Consider the following 19,632-nt stretch of genomic DNA (forward strand, 5'->3'; position numbering starts at 1 on the left):
CAATCAAGGTAGGGATTGGTTTTGATAAATATGGAGGGGGTGGAGAAGTTTAGCTGTGTGGGGAGAATGGAACAAAGATCTTATGGAAAATAACGAAAAAATGAAATATCTTATGGAAAATAACGAAAAAATGAAATATCTTATGGAAAATATCAAAAATGAAATATCTTCAAAAAAATGAAATATCTTATGGAAAATATCGAAAAAATAAAATATCTTCGAAAAAATACCGAAAAAATGAAATATTTTCGAAAAAATGAAATATCTTATGGAAAATATCGATTTGTAACGCTTGGGTTCGATTAAATAAAAGCAGGCGTGACCTTAAAAACTTTTGTTGAATATATATAAACTCAGTCGCCCCATTCTATTAAGTTACCCGTATAACTTTACTTTATCCATTTTAATATTCAGGTCACTTTATATAAATGCCAATACTATTAAAAATAAATGTTGGGTGATTTAGATCAGCGTTTCTTAAACTGAGGTAAATTTACTCCTTGGGGTAAATTCCTAAAATTTAGGGAGTAAATGAATTTAGGGGGTAAATGAAGTACTAATCGAATTCCACATCACTTTAACTGATGTAATTAGTTGTTTCTGCTTTTTAATAAATAGATGCTATATTACATGTTAGGGGTTAATGTGATAAGCAACTTTGTTAAAAGGGTAAACCATACAAAAAGTTTAAGAACCACTGATTTAAATTAATATGACATGCACAACAGTTTACATATGTGGGTTATGTATCTGGCATTAATATGGGTGTAATGTATTTATATCTTTGTGTGGAAGCAGACAATATACAGATTATGTTGTCTCAATCACTGATATGATGTCATGACACCTTGTATGATGTCATAAGTCATATTATTTTGTTATAAATCAGAGAACAAAAAAGGTGATAAATTCTGTAAATCTGGCCTGATCTAGTTCTCATAAGCTTGGAATTTTTCATAAGGAAATAACAGTCAGGATCAAGTGATAAAAGAAACCTTGTCCAACTAATCGTTGTGCAAAAAAGAGAACTTATTTCTTTTGTAGCTTTATGACATTATAATATAAAAGGTGGAAAAAAACATTATTAGACACTTTTATATGGAAGAATCAAAAGTTAAATAAAAGGTCTTTAAAAGTCAAAAAGGCTGACAAATATTATCTTTTCAGCTTTAAAATCATACAAACGCGTTCCCACCCTCCGTCAAGTTCAAGCATCAAAGAATTAATAAAGGTTAATAAACTTAAAGACTGTATTTCCCCATACAGTAAGGTAGCTAAGCAAACACACAATGAATATGTCTGGCCACCTTATAAGTAAATAGAAGCCATGGTAACCAAGACTTTACAGAGTTGGTGATAATTATGTTTAAATAACTTTAAGAAGAAAATCTATTTTTTAAAGATATTTTTTTTGTATTTTTTAACTTTTTTTAAAGATGTACTTTTATAGCAATAAGCTATATTCAATTATTTTTAAAGAAGATTTAGACATAAATGTTTTTATAACTGTTGTTTTGCTGCTAATTCCCTTCTGCTTGCTGCTTAGTTAACTTAAACCCAGTATGAGTTTTTATCATTTATTATCGGTTAAATAACCACAATTTTATTTGACATTTTTTCAAGTACTGTTTTTAATAAATGTTGTTTTGCTGCTAATTCCCTTCTTTTTAATTTTTAATTAATTTGATTTACACCACTGTATTCAGAGAGAATTAAAGTTTAAGCTGTTTTTCATGAAAAACTTATTTTAATTTGGTTCTAACTTTGAATAAATATTTTCAAAACTAATGACGTCTTTTCATATAATATAATTGTATTGATATAGTTTAAATATTACGCAACAATGCTTAGTGTTCGTCACAAATGCACTGATCAGACTATTCAAACACAGAGGGACAATGAAAAGACGTGCATTCCAAAACAAACAGTCAAGTTACGTCACAGTCGCCATTATGACGAAATAATAAAAGGAGAAACATTATTGTTATCGAATAAAAAACGCCCAAGAAGCATTTGCTTTGCGTGTTTAAACCAATTTCTGAACAAATTTATTCAATTTGGTGTTGCAAAATTTTTCAATAATAATTTATTACTAGAAATTTCAAATATCATTTTATGACTTATTAAAGTTTGCAATAATGTGAAAAATAAATAAATTAAATAAAGAAAAATTCTAAACTTTTACATGCTACTTTGTTTTTATATTAAACCGAATTATCAGATAAACAATAGCCATTGTACATGCAACAATGGGCAATATATCAGTAAACAATTTGACACAAAAATGCAACAATTAAGAAAAAATGATTATTTATAATTTAAGGTATCATAAGATTTTAGGTATTTATAAATTAATGTTATACCTTGCACCTGGCACAAATTTAAACAAAAAACAGCATTGTTAATATAATTTTAGAAAGAAAACTTCATTAATAATCAGTTTGATTTAATTTGAAGATTAGGCATTATGAAAATTTTCGCTTAAAAATTTTATTTGAATAAACAGTAAATATTACCAACACACAGTATTTTAAAATTATAGTTTTCTAGCACAAAGTATTTAGAAGAATAAGTTGGTATTATATATGCTCAACACAAAGTATTTAGAATTTACAGTATTCACATAAATTTGGTCATGCATTAAAAAAGTGCAGTTTTGGTCTAAAATTGATAAATTTTAACTTTACAATTTTAAAATAATAATTGTTCCTACTGCAATTGTTAAGAAAATAACAATGTACTTTTTACATTATATTAAATTGACTCCAGTACGCCACCTAGAGAACAGAAATTATGAAAACAAATTTGATCAAAAATTCATAAAGTTTTTTTACGTTAAAATGTGTTCAAATTTAAATACAGATAATATGTTCGGATTTAAACGCTGTCTTTAATTTATTCATATTAGACTGGTATTACCAAACTAAAAGAAATTAAATTCTTGGTCTAATTTACTGATTGTTATTGAATAATGGTGTTGTTTAATTAACAATATCCATTATTACAAAATTTGATGTTGGAAAATGTAAAACTTAAAAAAAACTATTTTATAAGATATTCAATTTGCAAAAATGTTGATAAAAGATTAATATCATTGTGATGCAAGAATTGGTTTTGTAATTAGCATTGTAAGATCAATACATGGCTCATTGCTTTGTGCGTTCATGCATTAAGTACCAGAATGTTGATGACATCATTGATCCGTTTGTGACATCATAGCTACATAGGTACACTACTGAGTATTATTGATATGATGATTATAAGGAGGATGATGCAGCACACAATCATACAAATCTTCTTCTGCAAAAATATCAAACAACAAGATTAATTTTACTAACATTTTATAATTTTTATACATTGAAAAATTTTTATAATTTTATACATTGAAAATTAAGTTGAACCTTAAAAATGTATTAAAACAAATGCAAAATATGCTATGTTTGAGCTCCTACAGCATGACACGACATGAAATAAAATGTCTTATAAATGGTCTAAAATATGTTCAATTAAATACATGTTTCATATGATTTCTTTTTATTAACACATGATATGTTAACAGTGCATGTTGCAACTGTTGTATTCTTACTTAAAGTTGAGACTTATAAAAAAGACTTATATATTTTAACGGTTAATATATCAGTGCTTTTCAACCCTTGGGTCACCATTTGATTTGGTTGGGTCGCCTACTACAGTGGTTCACAAACCTTTTGAATGTTATTGGAAAAGTTAAATTATTTTATTGAATGTTTACAAAAAAGTTGCAAGAAATGTAGTTATGGGAATTTTGGTTCATAAAGCCATTAACTTATTCATTATACTTAGGTTGCTGCAAAAGGATTGAGAAGCACTAGTGTAATGCAACAAATACAACACACCTGAGATATAAATGCTTGGTGCATGCAACATACAACAAATACAACATTCTATCTTTGTGCGAACATCCATTCTCCATGCAAAGGTGCTTGAGTGTTTCTTCTTTATGTGTGTTGTATACCTCATGCTTGTTGCCGAGTTATAACATGGGTGTCTTTTTATACACCAAACACACATGGTGTATTCATACACCTCATGCTCACTGTCGAGTTATAACATGGGTGTCTTCTTATACACCTAACACACATGGTGTATTCATACACCTCATGCTCACTGTTGAGTTATAACATGGGTGTCTTTTTATACACCTAACACACATGGTGTATCCATACACCTCATGCTCACTGTCAAGTTATAACATGGGTGTCTTCTTATACACCTAACACACATGGTGTATTCATACACCTCAGGCTCACTGTGACAATCTGACAGATTTCTGCTCACAAAATACCTGACGCTTATAAAAACAAGGAACTTATCTCAACTCATGGCACATTATGGTCTTTATTATATTTATTTGTAACTGTACTGATTTACATCAAACAGTATATATGTACTTGTACAGGTTGAACTTTTAAGTTTTAGAGGATACAGAAATATTAACAAACAAACGAATATCAACTTAACACAACAGCAAGAACAACAGTAATAACAAGCAGAATAACAAGAAGACCACAGCAGAGTACAATCATCCATTTCTTCTGTAATAAAGAACATTGTGACCTAATAATAGACAATATAGGCTCCAAACCTGGGGTGGCAAGGTAGGCTGGCCAACCCCTGAATTTTCCCTAAAAAGTCCAAAATTAGAAATTTTATTTTATCACTGATATTGTAGGTGCCAAACCTGGAGTTGCAACAGTAGGCGCGTTTTAAAAAAAAAAACATTTTAAAATGCAGAGAAAGCTGGGATATTTAGACACACCATTTTTGCATTAATTACTATATCCGTAAACATTACAACCAATAAGTTAGATTTGTTTCACAAGATTGTGTGTCTAACTATCCCTGCCTCCCCTGTGTTTATAAGAGTTTGGCGCCCATGATACAAATACAATAGAACCACATGCCTACTCATTTATCCAAATCAATACCAATATACTTGAACCTTAAAAACCAATTTCATTTCAGTCACATAACACTCTAGTTAAGCATTGTAGACAATAATTAAAACTGAACACAAATTGTGGATATATCTTATAAGTAATATTAAACTCAGTTCACAGTAGTTATTATATCTAAGTGCTTTATCTTATAACAAACTGAAATATTATTAAACTCAGTTCACTGAAATAATATTAAACTCAGTTCACAGTAGTTATTATATCTAAGTGCTTTATCTTATAACAAATTGAAATTAAACAACAATTTAAACAACCATAAAACAACAACACCATTGCAAAACCAAGACACAAATTATTTTACAGAATTGAAAATTAAAACTTTTTGTTTCATCATAATGAATTAAATAGTTAAGAAATTTAAGAATAAAAACCAAGGAATTAAAGAATAAATTCAAATTGATATCGCAAATCATAAACATCAGAGTAAAGATTACAAAACAACTTGATTAAAATTAAAAACTAAAATCATTTCAACAAAATTATGAACAAATTGGAATACATCGGTTGACACTGAAGGCCTAAGGTATCTTGTTGTATATTTGTGTTCTGTTGTATATGGGTGAGATCCAGAGGACCTGGGATTTAGGCCAGAGTTGCCTCATTACCACAACATTGTATATGCATATTCTATTCTATATAGGTGAGGTCCTACAGTGAGGCACGTAGAGTTCCCCTATCACACCAACTGTTATTTGCAAATTAAGGACACATTGTGTTATTTCATTGTGGGTTTGAGAGAGATGACAGAATGTCAAAAAAGACATTTAACCTTTTTTTTAGAAGTTGCATGTAATGTTGCAGGAGATGATGTCTCCTTGAATGGCAGTCGAAACATTGGTGTTATTAAATTGACATTTTAGGAATAAGAAACTAATTTTATTTTAAAAGGTTAAGTTTATTGCACACGCGTTTCATCTGCCATACAACGAGGCATCACCAGGTAATATGAGACAACCAAATCAATACCCTGATGTCTCGCAGCATGGTGACATCAGCAGTACAGGTTGTTTTAATCATTAGTTTAGAAAAAAGGAACTGAACACAACAGAAAATACAAATTATAACATTTTTGGTATAGTCCTCAAAAAACTAATTCGGGCAGTATATGTAGTACACAGAAAAAGACAGTATATATATTGTTCACAGCCTTACATTATACACTGTGATACAAATATTCCATTTAGACTGCTTTGAAATCTCAAAGGAGTAAACAAATTATGTAACTGAAAAAAACAGAAAACACATGTTTTAATATTTTTGGTATATTCCTTTTGGTATAAAACTTTAGACAGCATATGTAGACAGTATGTAGTGTTTGCACCCTTCTATTGTACACTGTCTCTGTCTGTCTGCATGCGTGTCATTCAGACTGTTTTAAACCCTTAAAGGAGTTGTAAAAACTCTGTAACTGAACAGAACAAAACAGAAAACACAATTTTCAATTATTTTTTGGTATATTCTTAAAGGAGCGACATAGATTTATCCATCACAAGTTGAAACTGGATTAAATAAAAATTTTCGCACTTTAAAACGAGCACAAAGTACTTGTACATGTTAAGCATAGAAATCTGATAAGTTATGGGGACTTGGATGAGGTACAAAATTAAGGCTGCTTCAATTGGTGACGGACAGAGTTGGTTATGATGTCATAAAGAAAGAATTAAAATAATGGAAGTCCATGAAATTCACCTCGCATCACCGTGGCAACATAATCGCCATGGAAACTTAATCTACCACGGCAATTTACCGCATGCTCGTTCTTGAGGATGCAATATGACACCCAAGAATATTAAATGCATTTTTTTAATAACTACAATTTGCCTTGATAAAGTAGTTACTACTGTGGCATTCTTTACTGCCACAGAAGCAAATCCAATTCTACGGTGGCTATTTTTTTCGCCACAGTTCCAAACTATAATGGTGGCATTTGCCTGATGCCACGGTGAATTTCATGGACTGAAATTGGAACAAATTTGGAATTGGGCCGTATGTCATTTATTTTGTTTGTTGGGATTATTATTTGGAATTAAAATATCAATAAGACCCTTTGTGATGTAACAGTGAGATATAGAAGATGGAATAATCGAAATTGTTGACAAATAAGTAACAACATTATTATTAGCGTTAAAACAGCAAAAATATAATCTAAAGAATAAAATGAAATAAAAAATCACTTTTAATTTGACCGTCTTTTTACGGCTGTTCTGTTTTAATTACAAATGCTGACACAAGTCAAAAGTATTGCGTGGACTTATTGCAAGGTATAGTCAGGAATAATTGAAACCATGAACAGCTAGCTTGCATTCAATTCTATATGGGTCTTACATAGTAGCATTTCAAGGGAACTGGGATTTAGGCCAGAGTTGACCCATTACCCCAAACTTTTGAATTAAATGTGATTTCCTATTTTTTTAAGGAGTTGTAAGAATAAAATCAGGTCCCAATAATTGAAATTTCAAGCACAAATAATAGTTTTTGCATATTTTTTACTAATTATCTAGTAATTTATGAAGAATTTAAAAGTCAAACCAATTTGGGGAAAGCGGGACACCAGTGCCTTAGCCATGCTACATAGTGGGAAAGTAAATTGTTTGTACAAGTGGAACATATTGAAGTATAAGAGTCAGTAAAAGCAAAGTACAAGTGCAGGGTGCATGGACACTGCAATTACATCTGCAAACCCCTTGTATGTAATGTTGGCACTTTGTTGTAAGTCACGTTGGTTCTTAACCAACAGTTAACCCTACTATAAGTCCAATGACACCGAGCACAATAAGAATGATTACGATGATGATAATTTTTTTCTGCGGAAAATTGCTCCTGTTAATTTTACTGAGTTTCTCAACTCCTATAGGCACCTAACCTGGGGTGGTAGGGTAGACAGACCTTTGGTGCTTAAGTCTTAGTACCGACAGAAACCCCTACTATAATTCCAATTACAGCAAGCACAATTAGAACAATTACGATGATGATAATTTTTTTCTGCGGAAAAATTTAGAAAAAAAAAGGTTAAGCTTACTGGGTTTATATACTATGTATTCAACTGTTAAACTAATTGTGTGTTCTGTTTCATATAAAAATATGAAAAACAAATTGGTGAAATTTTGATAAATAATTCAATGATGATTATTAAAGCTATTCTGAGTGTGTACATGATATACTCAACTGTCATATTAGTCTGGGAAACTTGTCAAAACAATCTTTATTGATTTCATTTTTTAGGCTCTTTTGATTTTTTAAATTGGGTTTTAAATTAATTATCAGGAATCAGGTCAAAAATACTAGAACATTAGAACAAAAAAATTGTAATATTATAAAGTTACCATTTAAACCAGTGGTTCTTAACCTCTAGGCAACCTATATAATGTCTATATTGAGACCTGAGATTCGGGGCAGATATTGTCCATAAGAACAGTCATCATAAAGACATTTTCTGAGCGATTTTATTTTTATTTTAGCAACTATTATTCAGATTCTATGTTGGGGTTACAATGCATGTCAACTAAATTACAACTAGTTTATACTTTGCATTGCTAAGATAGTAAATGTTTGAACATTAACAAGGAAATTAGCTTTTGGGGGATTGTACAAAGTCTGGTTTAACATGCGATATTTTGGAATGGAATTGAAATCCAATGTACGTTTCCAATCTTATCAATAAGGTTAAGGACCACTGGTTTGTACTTAGCTTATTAAACTTAAATAATAGTTAGGTAAGGTGAAATATAGGAAGGGGTTGGGGGTAAATGGGTTGAGGTTTGGGATCTGTTGTAAGGTGTGGGAAGCTTTGGCTTAACTTTGGTCTGTAATCTGGGATATATTCTAAACAACCTGAATCTGTTGCAAGATATATAGATCTGTAAACTGAGATGACATTTCCGGCTATCGACCAAACCAGCCGCCGCCTAAACTTGATTTTGCTTTTTAAGTTGCCGACTAAAATCTTAGTCAGTAGATTTTGACGGACTTACTTCTATAATAAATAAAGCAGTTGGCAGCCGAGAATATCATTCATGGCACTGCATTACACTTAGAGCTGTCCTCTGTTGCAAGATATATTGACTGGTAACCTGGCACCATATTCCATTTAGAACTGTCCAATCCAGAATCCAGATGCTTTAAAACATTTCCAACATCGCAACGTGTCCAATATTACATAGGAACTGGCACCAGTGTCGGAGAAAACAAAATACAAGTTTTTTTGCTGTAGGATTCATTAACCTGTATGACTACATTAGGAACTCTCTAATGTTGGATCCAGATGTTTCATACCAGGTTTATCAGCTATTTTCTATATTACACAATATCTAGCCTCAATGTAGTAGAGACAACATAACACTAGGAACTTTACACTGTCTGTTTTTATCCACATCCATGAAACAGAGCTTTTCAAACTATTTTCTATATTTTATCCTAAATGATCTCAGCACAGCACCAGTATTGTTAGGTGCATGTAACTCTTAAGTTGGTATGCTGTATCCTAGGACTACCTTCACCGAACACCAGGAACTATTCTGTTTATATTTCTCCACATGAATAAACCAGGTTTTCAATAATATTCTCCACAATAATAACTTCACCACATGATTAAACGAGGTTTTCAATAATTTTCTCCACAATAATAACTTCTCCACATGATTAAACGAGGTTTTCAAACTGTTACATATTGTAGCGGAAGTAGCCTCAGTGCAAGAAACAAAATACCAAACAAAACACCAGTGTTCCGAATTATGAGATTCTCATTGGTGGAGTAAGTTTGACCAATAAATAGAGATGCACATACAAAATTTTCCTTGTATTTGTGGGACTTTCGAAAGAAAACGGTTCGCAACGTCACTCGAAAGGTTGCTATATGTTTCGCATTGGCCGTTTTCGCTTTATATTCAATTTGCCCGTTACGCAGGATATCCTAGAATACCTAATTGTTATGTAATGTGCATCCTTGTCAACAAACAGTATCTCCTATTTAAATAATGAATAGTTTTAAAAATCCTGTTTAAATATCAAGCAACAATTGTTTCCACAGCTTAATGTTGTTAAATATGACAACTCATTCATTTATAGCAGAAATAAACAATACAACAAATAACACAACATGTCTATCTAGCTGTACTATACAACAACATAAATTCCTGCATTCAAAAGCCAAATTAGCTGAATTTGCAGTGATGTAAGACCAAAAAAGACGTCAAAACTTTGCTTCAAATAAGATATTGCATAAAGAACCAGTTCAGATTTACAGATTTCAATTTTCCCATTAAAAAGTCAATAAAAGATGGGACATCATTGGTTTTAAGACCACTTATGGTAAAATGTGTCAACAAATAAAAAAAATGAAATGTCAGTTATTGTCACTTTAAAATTAAACATCCGATTTTACAAAGTTGGTTTCAATCTAAAGAGACGCCACATTATTATAAATTCTGCAACAAATAATTCAGTTTAAAAATTTCTCTGAATAAAACAAGCCACAAAACTAAATAGTAGCTACCAAGAGATTAATAATAGCTCGCCACACAGCCAACAACTGATCAACCACAATCAATAATGGAGTCTTATCCAATGATGTGATAATAGTGATTGTGATGCGAGAATTAATCTATTTCTGTATCACAGAATAATTTGTGACATACTATATATTTGGTCCACTTCTTATATTATGTTTAGGTGACATATTCTATTCAACTCAAATAATACACGATACACTATTAAAAGTACAAACAGCTAATAAAGATTTTTTTAAACAAAATCGAGTCTGGGGTTTGATATCCTGTAATTCCACACAGCATAGCATACTAAAGTCCCGTAATTTGTATGAGTGGCACAGGTTGTGGGCCACAGTTGTTCCATTAGCTTGATTAATATTACAGACATTTTAAAACACTACGTATAAGGCGTTTTAAGGTGCCTACTTATCCATAGTTAAAACGTCACATCTCCCCTGTCATGCATAGTTAGAAGATATCATTAGATTATTATAATTAACCCTTGAACACATTTTAACATCACATGGCAGCGTAACTTAGAGCAACGTTGGTGTATCGCAGTAGATATCATTAAATCATAATAATCACTGAACCATAAAAATCAACGCTTACTGATACTCGCAGCGAAACTTATTTACTAGTGTCTTATGCAGAATACACATGGTGGCTTCAAACAACTTACACTAGCTTTTTAAACGCCATTGTGCAAACACCTAAATCATGTATATATATATGGTATTGCTGCCATGTGTGGAACAGCGTTTAACGCGCTCGCATGTAGCCCAGTCACCCAGTGTATAAGTTCAAGGCTTGGCTCTGCTACCATTGGCAGACGCAACTTAGGTCCTTTAAAATCATAAAACAAACAATTGCTAGAAGATCTTTTACACACTTAGAGTGAATCATAAGTGAGACACCTTACATATTAATAACTGGCCATTGCAGAAATATACAATTTCAGTTTGACAAAACAATTAAACATCCACTGGACAAAACTAATCACATGTGAAACCGACTACTCAAAACACAGACCATCACAACAAAGACAGTGACATCACAATGCTCATGCTCGGTGTCACAATGGCTTACCCTTCTTGCTTTGCTCTGATACTTGACTGCTTTCTTGGTGTCTGAGACGGCTCGCTCCACGTAATCAACCGAATGTTCCACATTGTATTCTATTCTATCAATAATCTCTCCCTTTGTGGGGTACCAAAGATTTAGGGGCAGGTAAGGGGTTCAAATGGGGGTAGGGGGTGGGGTAAAAGGGGTCGGTAAGATTACTTTTACCTTTCGCGCAGCGCTTTGATATTTAACGGCTTTTTTAATCTCAGTATTGGCAGTTTCAACGTAACTTGCGGCGCTCGTTACGTTGTATTCTATTTGGTTCACCATTTCACCCTGTTGAAAATATAATTCGTTAAATATAATCTGTATTATGTAAGATTGACTATAGCTTACTAAATGTATATGTGTATATATGTATATTGAATGTTATGTATAAAGTATCAAAGCAACATGCTCTTACAAAATTTAATTTACAAAATAGCATGTGACAAATAGACTATACATTAAATCCTATACAAAATATGATGAAATGTTCATTTCCACAATCCAGACTTATCTTAAGTATTTGCACAACAACAATAAACATAGACTAATATTACAAGTAAGAAATATAAATATAGTAGTGTGGGGAAGATGGGACACCCAAATATTATGATTATGTTTTAAGCAATTAACAACAGTCCATGGGAGTCCTGAGGATACAAATATAATAAAAAGGTGTCCTATCTCCCCCCACCCTACCATATTTACATTCAAATACATTTTATATGATTTCTATGAGTTTATGGGATAATATACAATACAAAATACATGTAGAGGCAATGATTTGACATCTATACATAAGTTTACAGCTGTCAGTTATAGAACGTCCAAAGTTACACCATGCTGTTTAATGATAGGTCAATTATTATTTGACTAAAATTTATGAAAACTACAGTTTTTTTGCAAGCAATCTCACATGAGATACAATGAACATATTATTCACAATATTTTGTGTAAAGGTGAGGTCTTCATAAGCAAGGCATTCTACCCTTGGATATTGGACTGAAAGAGTGGTTTGGGTTTAAGGTCAATGGCCAACTATGCATGCCTGGCCATAGGACCTCACCCATATAGAATAGAATGTGCATATACAATGTTGGGGTATTGGGCCAACTCTGGTCTAAATCCCAGGTCCCATGGCTTGCCTCACTGTAGAACCTCACCCATATAGAATAGAATGTGCATATACAATGTTGGGGTAATGGATAGGGATGCACATTACAGAATTTCGAATCCGTGAGATTCGAATCCTTTTGTATTCGAATCTAATTACGGGATTCGGTATTCTGTTTAATGACGTCATCACACGTCATCTTATAAACTATATTAACAATTTTTAAAACTTATTAATTTTAAAAAATTGTGTTTGTGGGACTTTCGAAGGTAAACGTTTCCCAACGTCTTTTCATAGCCTGCTATACATTTTGTGACGCAAAAACTACCCAATAGTACAATTTTTAATCATTTTACAGCTCATGATCCAACAAGGCTACTATGAAAGAGTCAATAAACTGACTGAGGTGGCTAAAATTATTTTTTTCCTATGAATTTAAAGAGATTCGAAATTCTAGATTCGGAATTCTAGATTCGAAATAAAGTATTCTAGGATATCCTAGAATACCTAATTATTCTGTAATGTGCATCCCTAGTAATGGACCAACTCTGGTCTAAATTCCAGGTCCCATGGCTTGCCTCACTGTAGGACCTCATCAATATAGAATAGAATGTGCATATACAATGTTGGGGTAATGGGCCAACTCTGGTCTAAATCCCAGGTCCCATGGCATGCCCAGCTGTAGGACCTCACCCATATAGAATAGAATGTGCATATACAATGTTGGGGTAATGGACCAACTCTGGTCTAAATCCCAGGTCCCATGGCATGCCTCACTGTAGGACCTCACCCATATAGAATAGAATGTGCATGTACAATGTTGGGGTAATGGGCCAACTCTGGTCTAAATCCCAGGTCCCATGGCATGCCCAGCTGTAGGACCTCACCCATATAGAATAGAATGTGCATATACAATGTTGGGGTATTGGGCCAACTCTGGTCTAAATCCCAGGTCCCATGGCTTGCCTCACTGTAGAACCTCACCCATATAGAATAGAATGTGCATATACAATGTTGGGGTAATGGACCAACTCTGGTCTAAATTCCAGGTCCCATGGCTTGCCTCACTGTAGGACCTCATCAATATAGAATAGAATGTGCATATACAATGTTGGGGTAATGGGCCAACTCTGGTCTAAATCCCAGGTCACATGGCATGCCCAGCTGTAGGACCTCACCCATATAGAATAGAATGTGCATATACAATGTTGGGGTAATGGACCAACTCTGGTCTAAATCCCAGGTCCCATGGCATGCCTCACTGTAGGACCTCACCCATATAGAATAGAAGCTACCAGTTAACAACACATTAGTGACTTAAAGGCAACACACAAACAAAACAACAACAATAACAATAATATTATAAACATACAAACAAAACATGAACATACAAAACAACAATTGTGCCCTTATTGTGATTTTGTGGGGACAAATATACAAAAAAACAATTGTGATAGTACCAACAACAACAATAATATTATTTTACCTGATTATCTTATCTCCATAAATATCCAAAATAACTCGGAACATGAAAGCATTTGATAAAAACATTTAATTAATAAACGCCACTATAACCCCCAACCCCCTTTGGTCAATTATTGGGTATATAATAACTTTAATTTATTTTATACCCAATAAATGAATTTGTTTATGCTTATGTATGGATATCTTCTTAGTGTTATTCACTTATGGCCAATGTATACGTTTTTTTAGACTTGAAAAATTGGCTCCAAATCAAGGCTGTAATACTAGCATTGGCATACATAATACAGTATCATCAGTAGGCTTTGTAAATGGAAATTTAAAAAAGGGACTAATCAGGAATCAGTATTTAATGTTGAGTCTCAATTTATTCCATGTCTTATATTTACATAGGCACCAAACCTGGGGTGGCAGGGTGGGCAGGTCAAGCCCTTGAATTTATTTATTGTATTAATCAGTACATTAGAATTAATAAGTTAGATTTGTTTTACAGGATTGCGTGTCTAACTATCCCTGCATTTATGAAAACTTGGCAATAATGCCTGCCTACCCTGCAACCCCAGGTTTGGCTGCTATAGTAGTAACAACAACAACATGATATCATTACAAAGTTCAATCCATCTCACCTGTTGTTCTACTAGCATAGCCATGTCCATAAACATATCATGTAACTCCTTTATACTTGTTTCAAGCTTTATGATGTCATTATGGCGAGCTTCGATATCGTTCAAAGCTTGTTTAGTTTGCTGAGTGTCCATGATTATCTGTAAACAATGGGTATTGCGGTGAAATAATGCATTTTTGAATTTAGCATGCTTTAACTGACGATAGACATGAAGTGTATGAATACACCATGTGTGTCCGGTGTATAAGAAGACACCCATGTTATAACTCGACAGTGAGCATGAGGTGTATGAATACACCATGTGTGTCTGGTGTATAAGAAGACACCCATGTTATAACTCGACAGTGAGCATAAGGTGTATGAATACACCATGTGTGTCTGGTGTATAAGAAGACACCCATGTTATAACTTGACAGTGAGCATGAGGTGTATGAATACACCATGTGTGTCTGGTGTATAAGAAGACACCCATGTTATAACTCGACAGTGAGCATGAAGTGTATGAATACACCACGTGTGTCTGGTGTATAAGAAGACACCCATGTTATAACTCGACAGTGAGCATGGGGTGTATGAATACACCATGTGTGTCTGGTGTATAAGAAGACACCCATGTTAAAACTCAACAGTGAGCATGAGGTGTATAATCCACAGTAGACCAAAGATTACAATCAATAATTGCATTCACTACAAGTACATTGGGTCAATAGCAAGGACACCACAACAAATCACCACATAAAGTGGATATGAGTTTAAACAACCTTGCAATTTAACAAACCCTGGTTTAATACCATATATTTCATATATAACACAATCAACATTATATAGATGTATGAGCCTACCCCTCCAGTAAATATAGCAGAGCTTCCATCCTTTCCTCGTTCCAACATATCTTCAATCTCATTATCTGACACCTGTTTCCCTGTTATTTCAAGCTGGCGTTGTATTCTTGCTTTACAGCGTTCACGATAATCATTTTGTGTGGCGTTATATTCCGTCATTACATGAATGAACTTGCGCGATAACGTTGAGTGCTGGGAAGAAATATTGGGGTTAATATTTTGTTACTTCTGCTACAATACATAACGTAAAGAAGATAAAAAAAAATATTAATTTTGGTGCATCTTTTTAATGCAGAAAATTCAAGAGTTGGTTGCAGCAATCAATAATAAAGCTGCGCATTCTCACATGACATGAATTTTCCAAGAAAAGGTTAAAGTCTCACACTCATGAAGCTGTCGTGTCACTTTTTCAGACTTTGAACAAGTTTCTTCAGCTGTTCAGTAAACTTGGTGTATATCCCTGCTTTTTATTATTTCTTACTAAACTTACTTGAGTTTTTTGCATTCTTAGATCTGCGGGCAAAACATTTGAATTTTCTTCCATATTTCGTTCAATCAACTTCAGTTTTCCTCGAACTTTATTCGCGTTCCTCTTTATATCGGCCATGCAGTCCTCCATCTTCTCATTGGTGGCTGCAATGAGGGGTGGTTACGAAATATGAGGACTTCACCCATATATAGAGTAGAACATCGTATGGTTTTGTCAGCTTAACTGGTTTATGAACTTGCATCATAAATGTAAATACTGGGTTTGATGCTCGATATTGCATATAATATAATATTTGTCTTCTAAATCTAATAGTATTACATCCGTGCACGACACCTTGAGTTTTAGTGATGCTGCGTAAAACTTTAGCGGCACTGTGCTAACCGCCGCGACAAGCATTTTGCGTCGCATAAGATTAGACATAGATTTTGGCGACACTGGGCACCACGAGAATAGTTGCACCGAATCTCGGTTTTGCCAAATTTAACGGTTATTGCCGCGACAAGAAAATGTCCATAACTTCAATTGGACTCTGGCTCAATCACAGCTCTGATTGCATATTTGGGCAACATACTTTTGTAAAGCAGTCACTGATAAGTAGAAGAACCCTGGGCCTCTTCAGCATAGGAGAGACTTAGGTTGTTGGTCTGTTACCCCCAATCCCTAAGCTGTTACCATCTAGACTCCACCAATATAATGCAGCCAAAATACATCCACCACACTACTCACCATCATCAGTTTGTGGTGCGGACAAAATATCGCTGTGTAATATTTTAACTTCTTGTACTTTGGTTGATATTACATCAATGTAGCCTCGTATCTCTTCAACCTGTATTTGACATATATTTTATTTGAAATTTTATTAAAAAATTTTGTGCAAGATCAGTTTTGGAGCTTTGCGGCCACCAAAACTACATTTTACACATCTTGAAAGCATTCAATAAAAGAAGTGTATAAAACCCCATTATAGAAACTGTTCTTGACCACTACACAAAAGTAAACAAGTTACATTAATTTAATCACTCATTTATTTAACACACATGTACACACTTTTCCACATGTAAACATGTACAATTCTTAAGTAAAGTTTAACAGCATTAAGATTTTAACACACAGAGTTACATGCGTGGCAACTTGCAATCGAACTTGAGGTGTATGAAACAGAACACCAGTGTTATAACAACTGTCATTGCCTGCCATGCGAGGATAAATAAGTTACATGCGTGGCAACTTATAATCGAACACGAGGTGTATGGAACAGTTTATAAAGACTGTCATTGCCCCGTCGTGCGGGGATAAACAGTCACACAATACACACAACCAGTAAACGTAAATACCTGTTTAAAGAACTCAGACATATTGTCGCCATCAGCTTCAACTTGAACGGCAACGTCGTCATCGTCGTCCATGTCGCCCGGCATGCCCTGCGTATTAATGGGAACATAAAACTATATACGTGTATACATATAAAACATACTGCTGTAAATTTAGTACAGACATACCCTGCGTATTAATACATATGTCAGTCTTATTATCTAATACAACCACAAATATTGGAGATACGGGCTTAACATTAGTGGTGGCATGCGCATGCCCTGGCAGTAGAAGTCCACACATTGGTGAAGTTTCGGGAAATTTTTATTAAATTCTGGATTGATATCGTTAATTCAGTAACCTTATGTTTAGGTAATGGGCCAAAAAAGATTCCACAAACTTACATTTTTCAGTTCTTGTAATCTGTCTCTCATATTGTTTGCTTCTATTTAAACCTCTTCAAAATATAAATCCCCAGAAATAAGAGAAGACTCCAATATTTCCTTGTTATCAGTTATTCAACATTCTTTATCATAAATATTAACTATTAATATAACAAATTTAGCCACCCTGTAACACATAATGGTTAATTTCATTTGCAAGATTCGTGTTAATACTAGGGATGCACATTACAGAATAATTAGGTATTCTACTATTCTAGGATATCCTAGAATATTTTCCTTCAAATCTAGAATTTCGAATCTTTTGTATTTATAAGAAAAAACGTATGAAGTCAAACGGCCAAGCCAAAACGTATAGCAACCTTTGAAAAGACGCTGCGAAACGTTTTCTCTCGAAAGTCCCACAAACACAAGAATCTTTTTTTTCAAAATAATTAAATTTTAAAAAATTGTTAGTTTAGTTCAAGAGATAATGTATGATGACATTGTTAAACAGAATACCGAATCCCGTAATTAGACTCGAATACAAAAGGATTCGAATCTCACGAATTTGAAATTCTGTAATTAGCATCCTTAGTTAATACTTGGTTAAAAGTCCGATTTAGCAACTACTATGTCTGACACTTTTTTCAAGTAGTTTTTTAGTAGCTGTCGTTTTATTTCCTTTTCTTTATTGTTTTAATTACCTTGATTTTTGGTGCCATATTTTAAGGAGACAAATAATATTTTTGTAAGTATTGTTAAAACAGTCATTCTATTATAAACTAGGCATTTTTTACTTGCTTGACCGCCAGTAGTTAAACCACGCTATGTAATATTAGGTAATACTTAATACAATCAACTTTACCATAGTTGTGTTGTACACCATTTAAATTTATATATGTATTACAATAACAAATACAACAACAAAATAACGGCAATCAATGACAAACGAAAGTCATTAAAAACGGCATTAAAAACTAATATATATAATATATATTGTTGAGTAAACTTCACCTGGCTATTATTTTTACTACATAATATATAACTTAATAAGTATATATATACAAATGGTAACCTAACTGACTTACAAACACACAAACTTTCTAGGCAATAAATAACCAAACAACAAACTGAGTTGAACACACATAGTGTATGAATGGAAATATGAGTCATGCTTTTCACAACTCAGTTATTTCCTGGAATCGATCAAACTGTTATCTATTACAGCGTTACCACTATGTTGTATAATATGGTGGGAAAATACCAGGAATATTAAATAGGATTCCTAGATGCAAATGAAGTTACACACTTTATCCTTGATTGTTGGGGCAATGACAGTCGTTATAACACAGGTGTTCTGTTTCATACACCTCGTGCCAGCTTATAATGTAACTTTGAGTGTAATTATTTTGGGGAGGGGTTTATCATTTTTTATTGAGCTGAAACTTGGAATAATAGATGCTAAGTGAGCAAACTACTGCACATAATAAACCGACATGACCACCTTAGTAATGCTAAAATACAAACATATAATATTAATGAACCATCTAAACATATAAACTGTAAACAAATAAACAAACAATTGTGACATTCATATGCATAAATAGTAAATACATGTTCTGCAATTATAAGTAACATATATTACAAAGAACATGAAAAAATAACTTGCCAAACACACTATAGCTACTATACAGCTGGTAGGGTGGGTGTATAGGCAACAAAAACGGGAAACATGAATAATTGAACAGCCTAGTTCCTTTCCATGCCAAGATATAGCCATATGTTTCTTATA

The 19,632-nt window shown here is 33.2% G+C and overlaps 1 protein-coding gene across 4 annotated transcripts; it reads right to left on the reverse strand.

Annotated features, from left to right (window-relative positions):
- Nucleotides 1-1,795: 1,795 nt before the first annotated feature.
- Nucleotides 1,796-18,048, reverse strand: LOC149740917 (syntaxin-1A-like). 4 transcript variants are annotated; one of them, XM_089872370.1, is made up of 8 exons: nucleotides 17,862-18,048; nucleotides 17,481-17,567; nucleotides 16,873-16,972; nucleotides 16,147-16,289; nucleotides 15,657-15,848; nucleotides 14,816-14,953; nucleotides 11,573-11,683; nucleotides 1,796-3,300 (listed from the first exon to the last, which is right to left on the reverse strand). In XM_089872370.1, the coding sequence occupies exons 1-8, from the start codon at nucleotides 17,889-17,891 to the stop codon at nucleotides 3,220-3,222; spliced, it is 882 nt and encodes a 293-aa protein (XP_089728496.1). In that variant the 5' UTR covers nucleotides 17,892-18,048; the 3' UTR covers nucleotides 1,796-3,219. The 4 variants fall into 4 exon arrangements, with proteins under 4 accessions (XP_089728496.1, XP_089728495.1, XP_089728497.1 ...); XM_089872369.1 differs by lacking the exon at nucleotides 1,796-3,300 and adding an exon at nucleotides 4,320-4,574; XM_089872371.1 differs by lacking the exons at nucleotides 1,796-3,300; nucleotides 11,573-11,683 and adding exons at nucleotides 6,433-7,801; nucleotides 11,774-11,884.
- Nucleotides 18,049-19,632: the final 1,584 nt, after the last annotated feature.

Source organism: Ciona robusta, chromosome 2 (genome assembly GCF_009617815.1).
Source record: "Ciona robusta chromosome 2, ASM961781v2".
Lineage (NCBI taxonomy): Eukaryota > Metazoa > Chordata > Ascidiacea > Phlebobranchia > Cionidae > Ciona > Ciona robusta.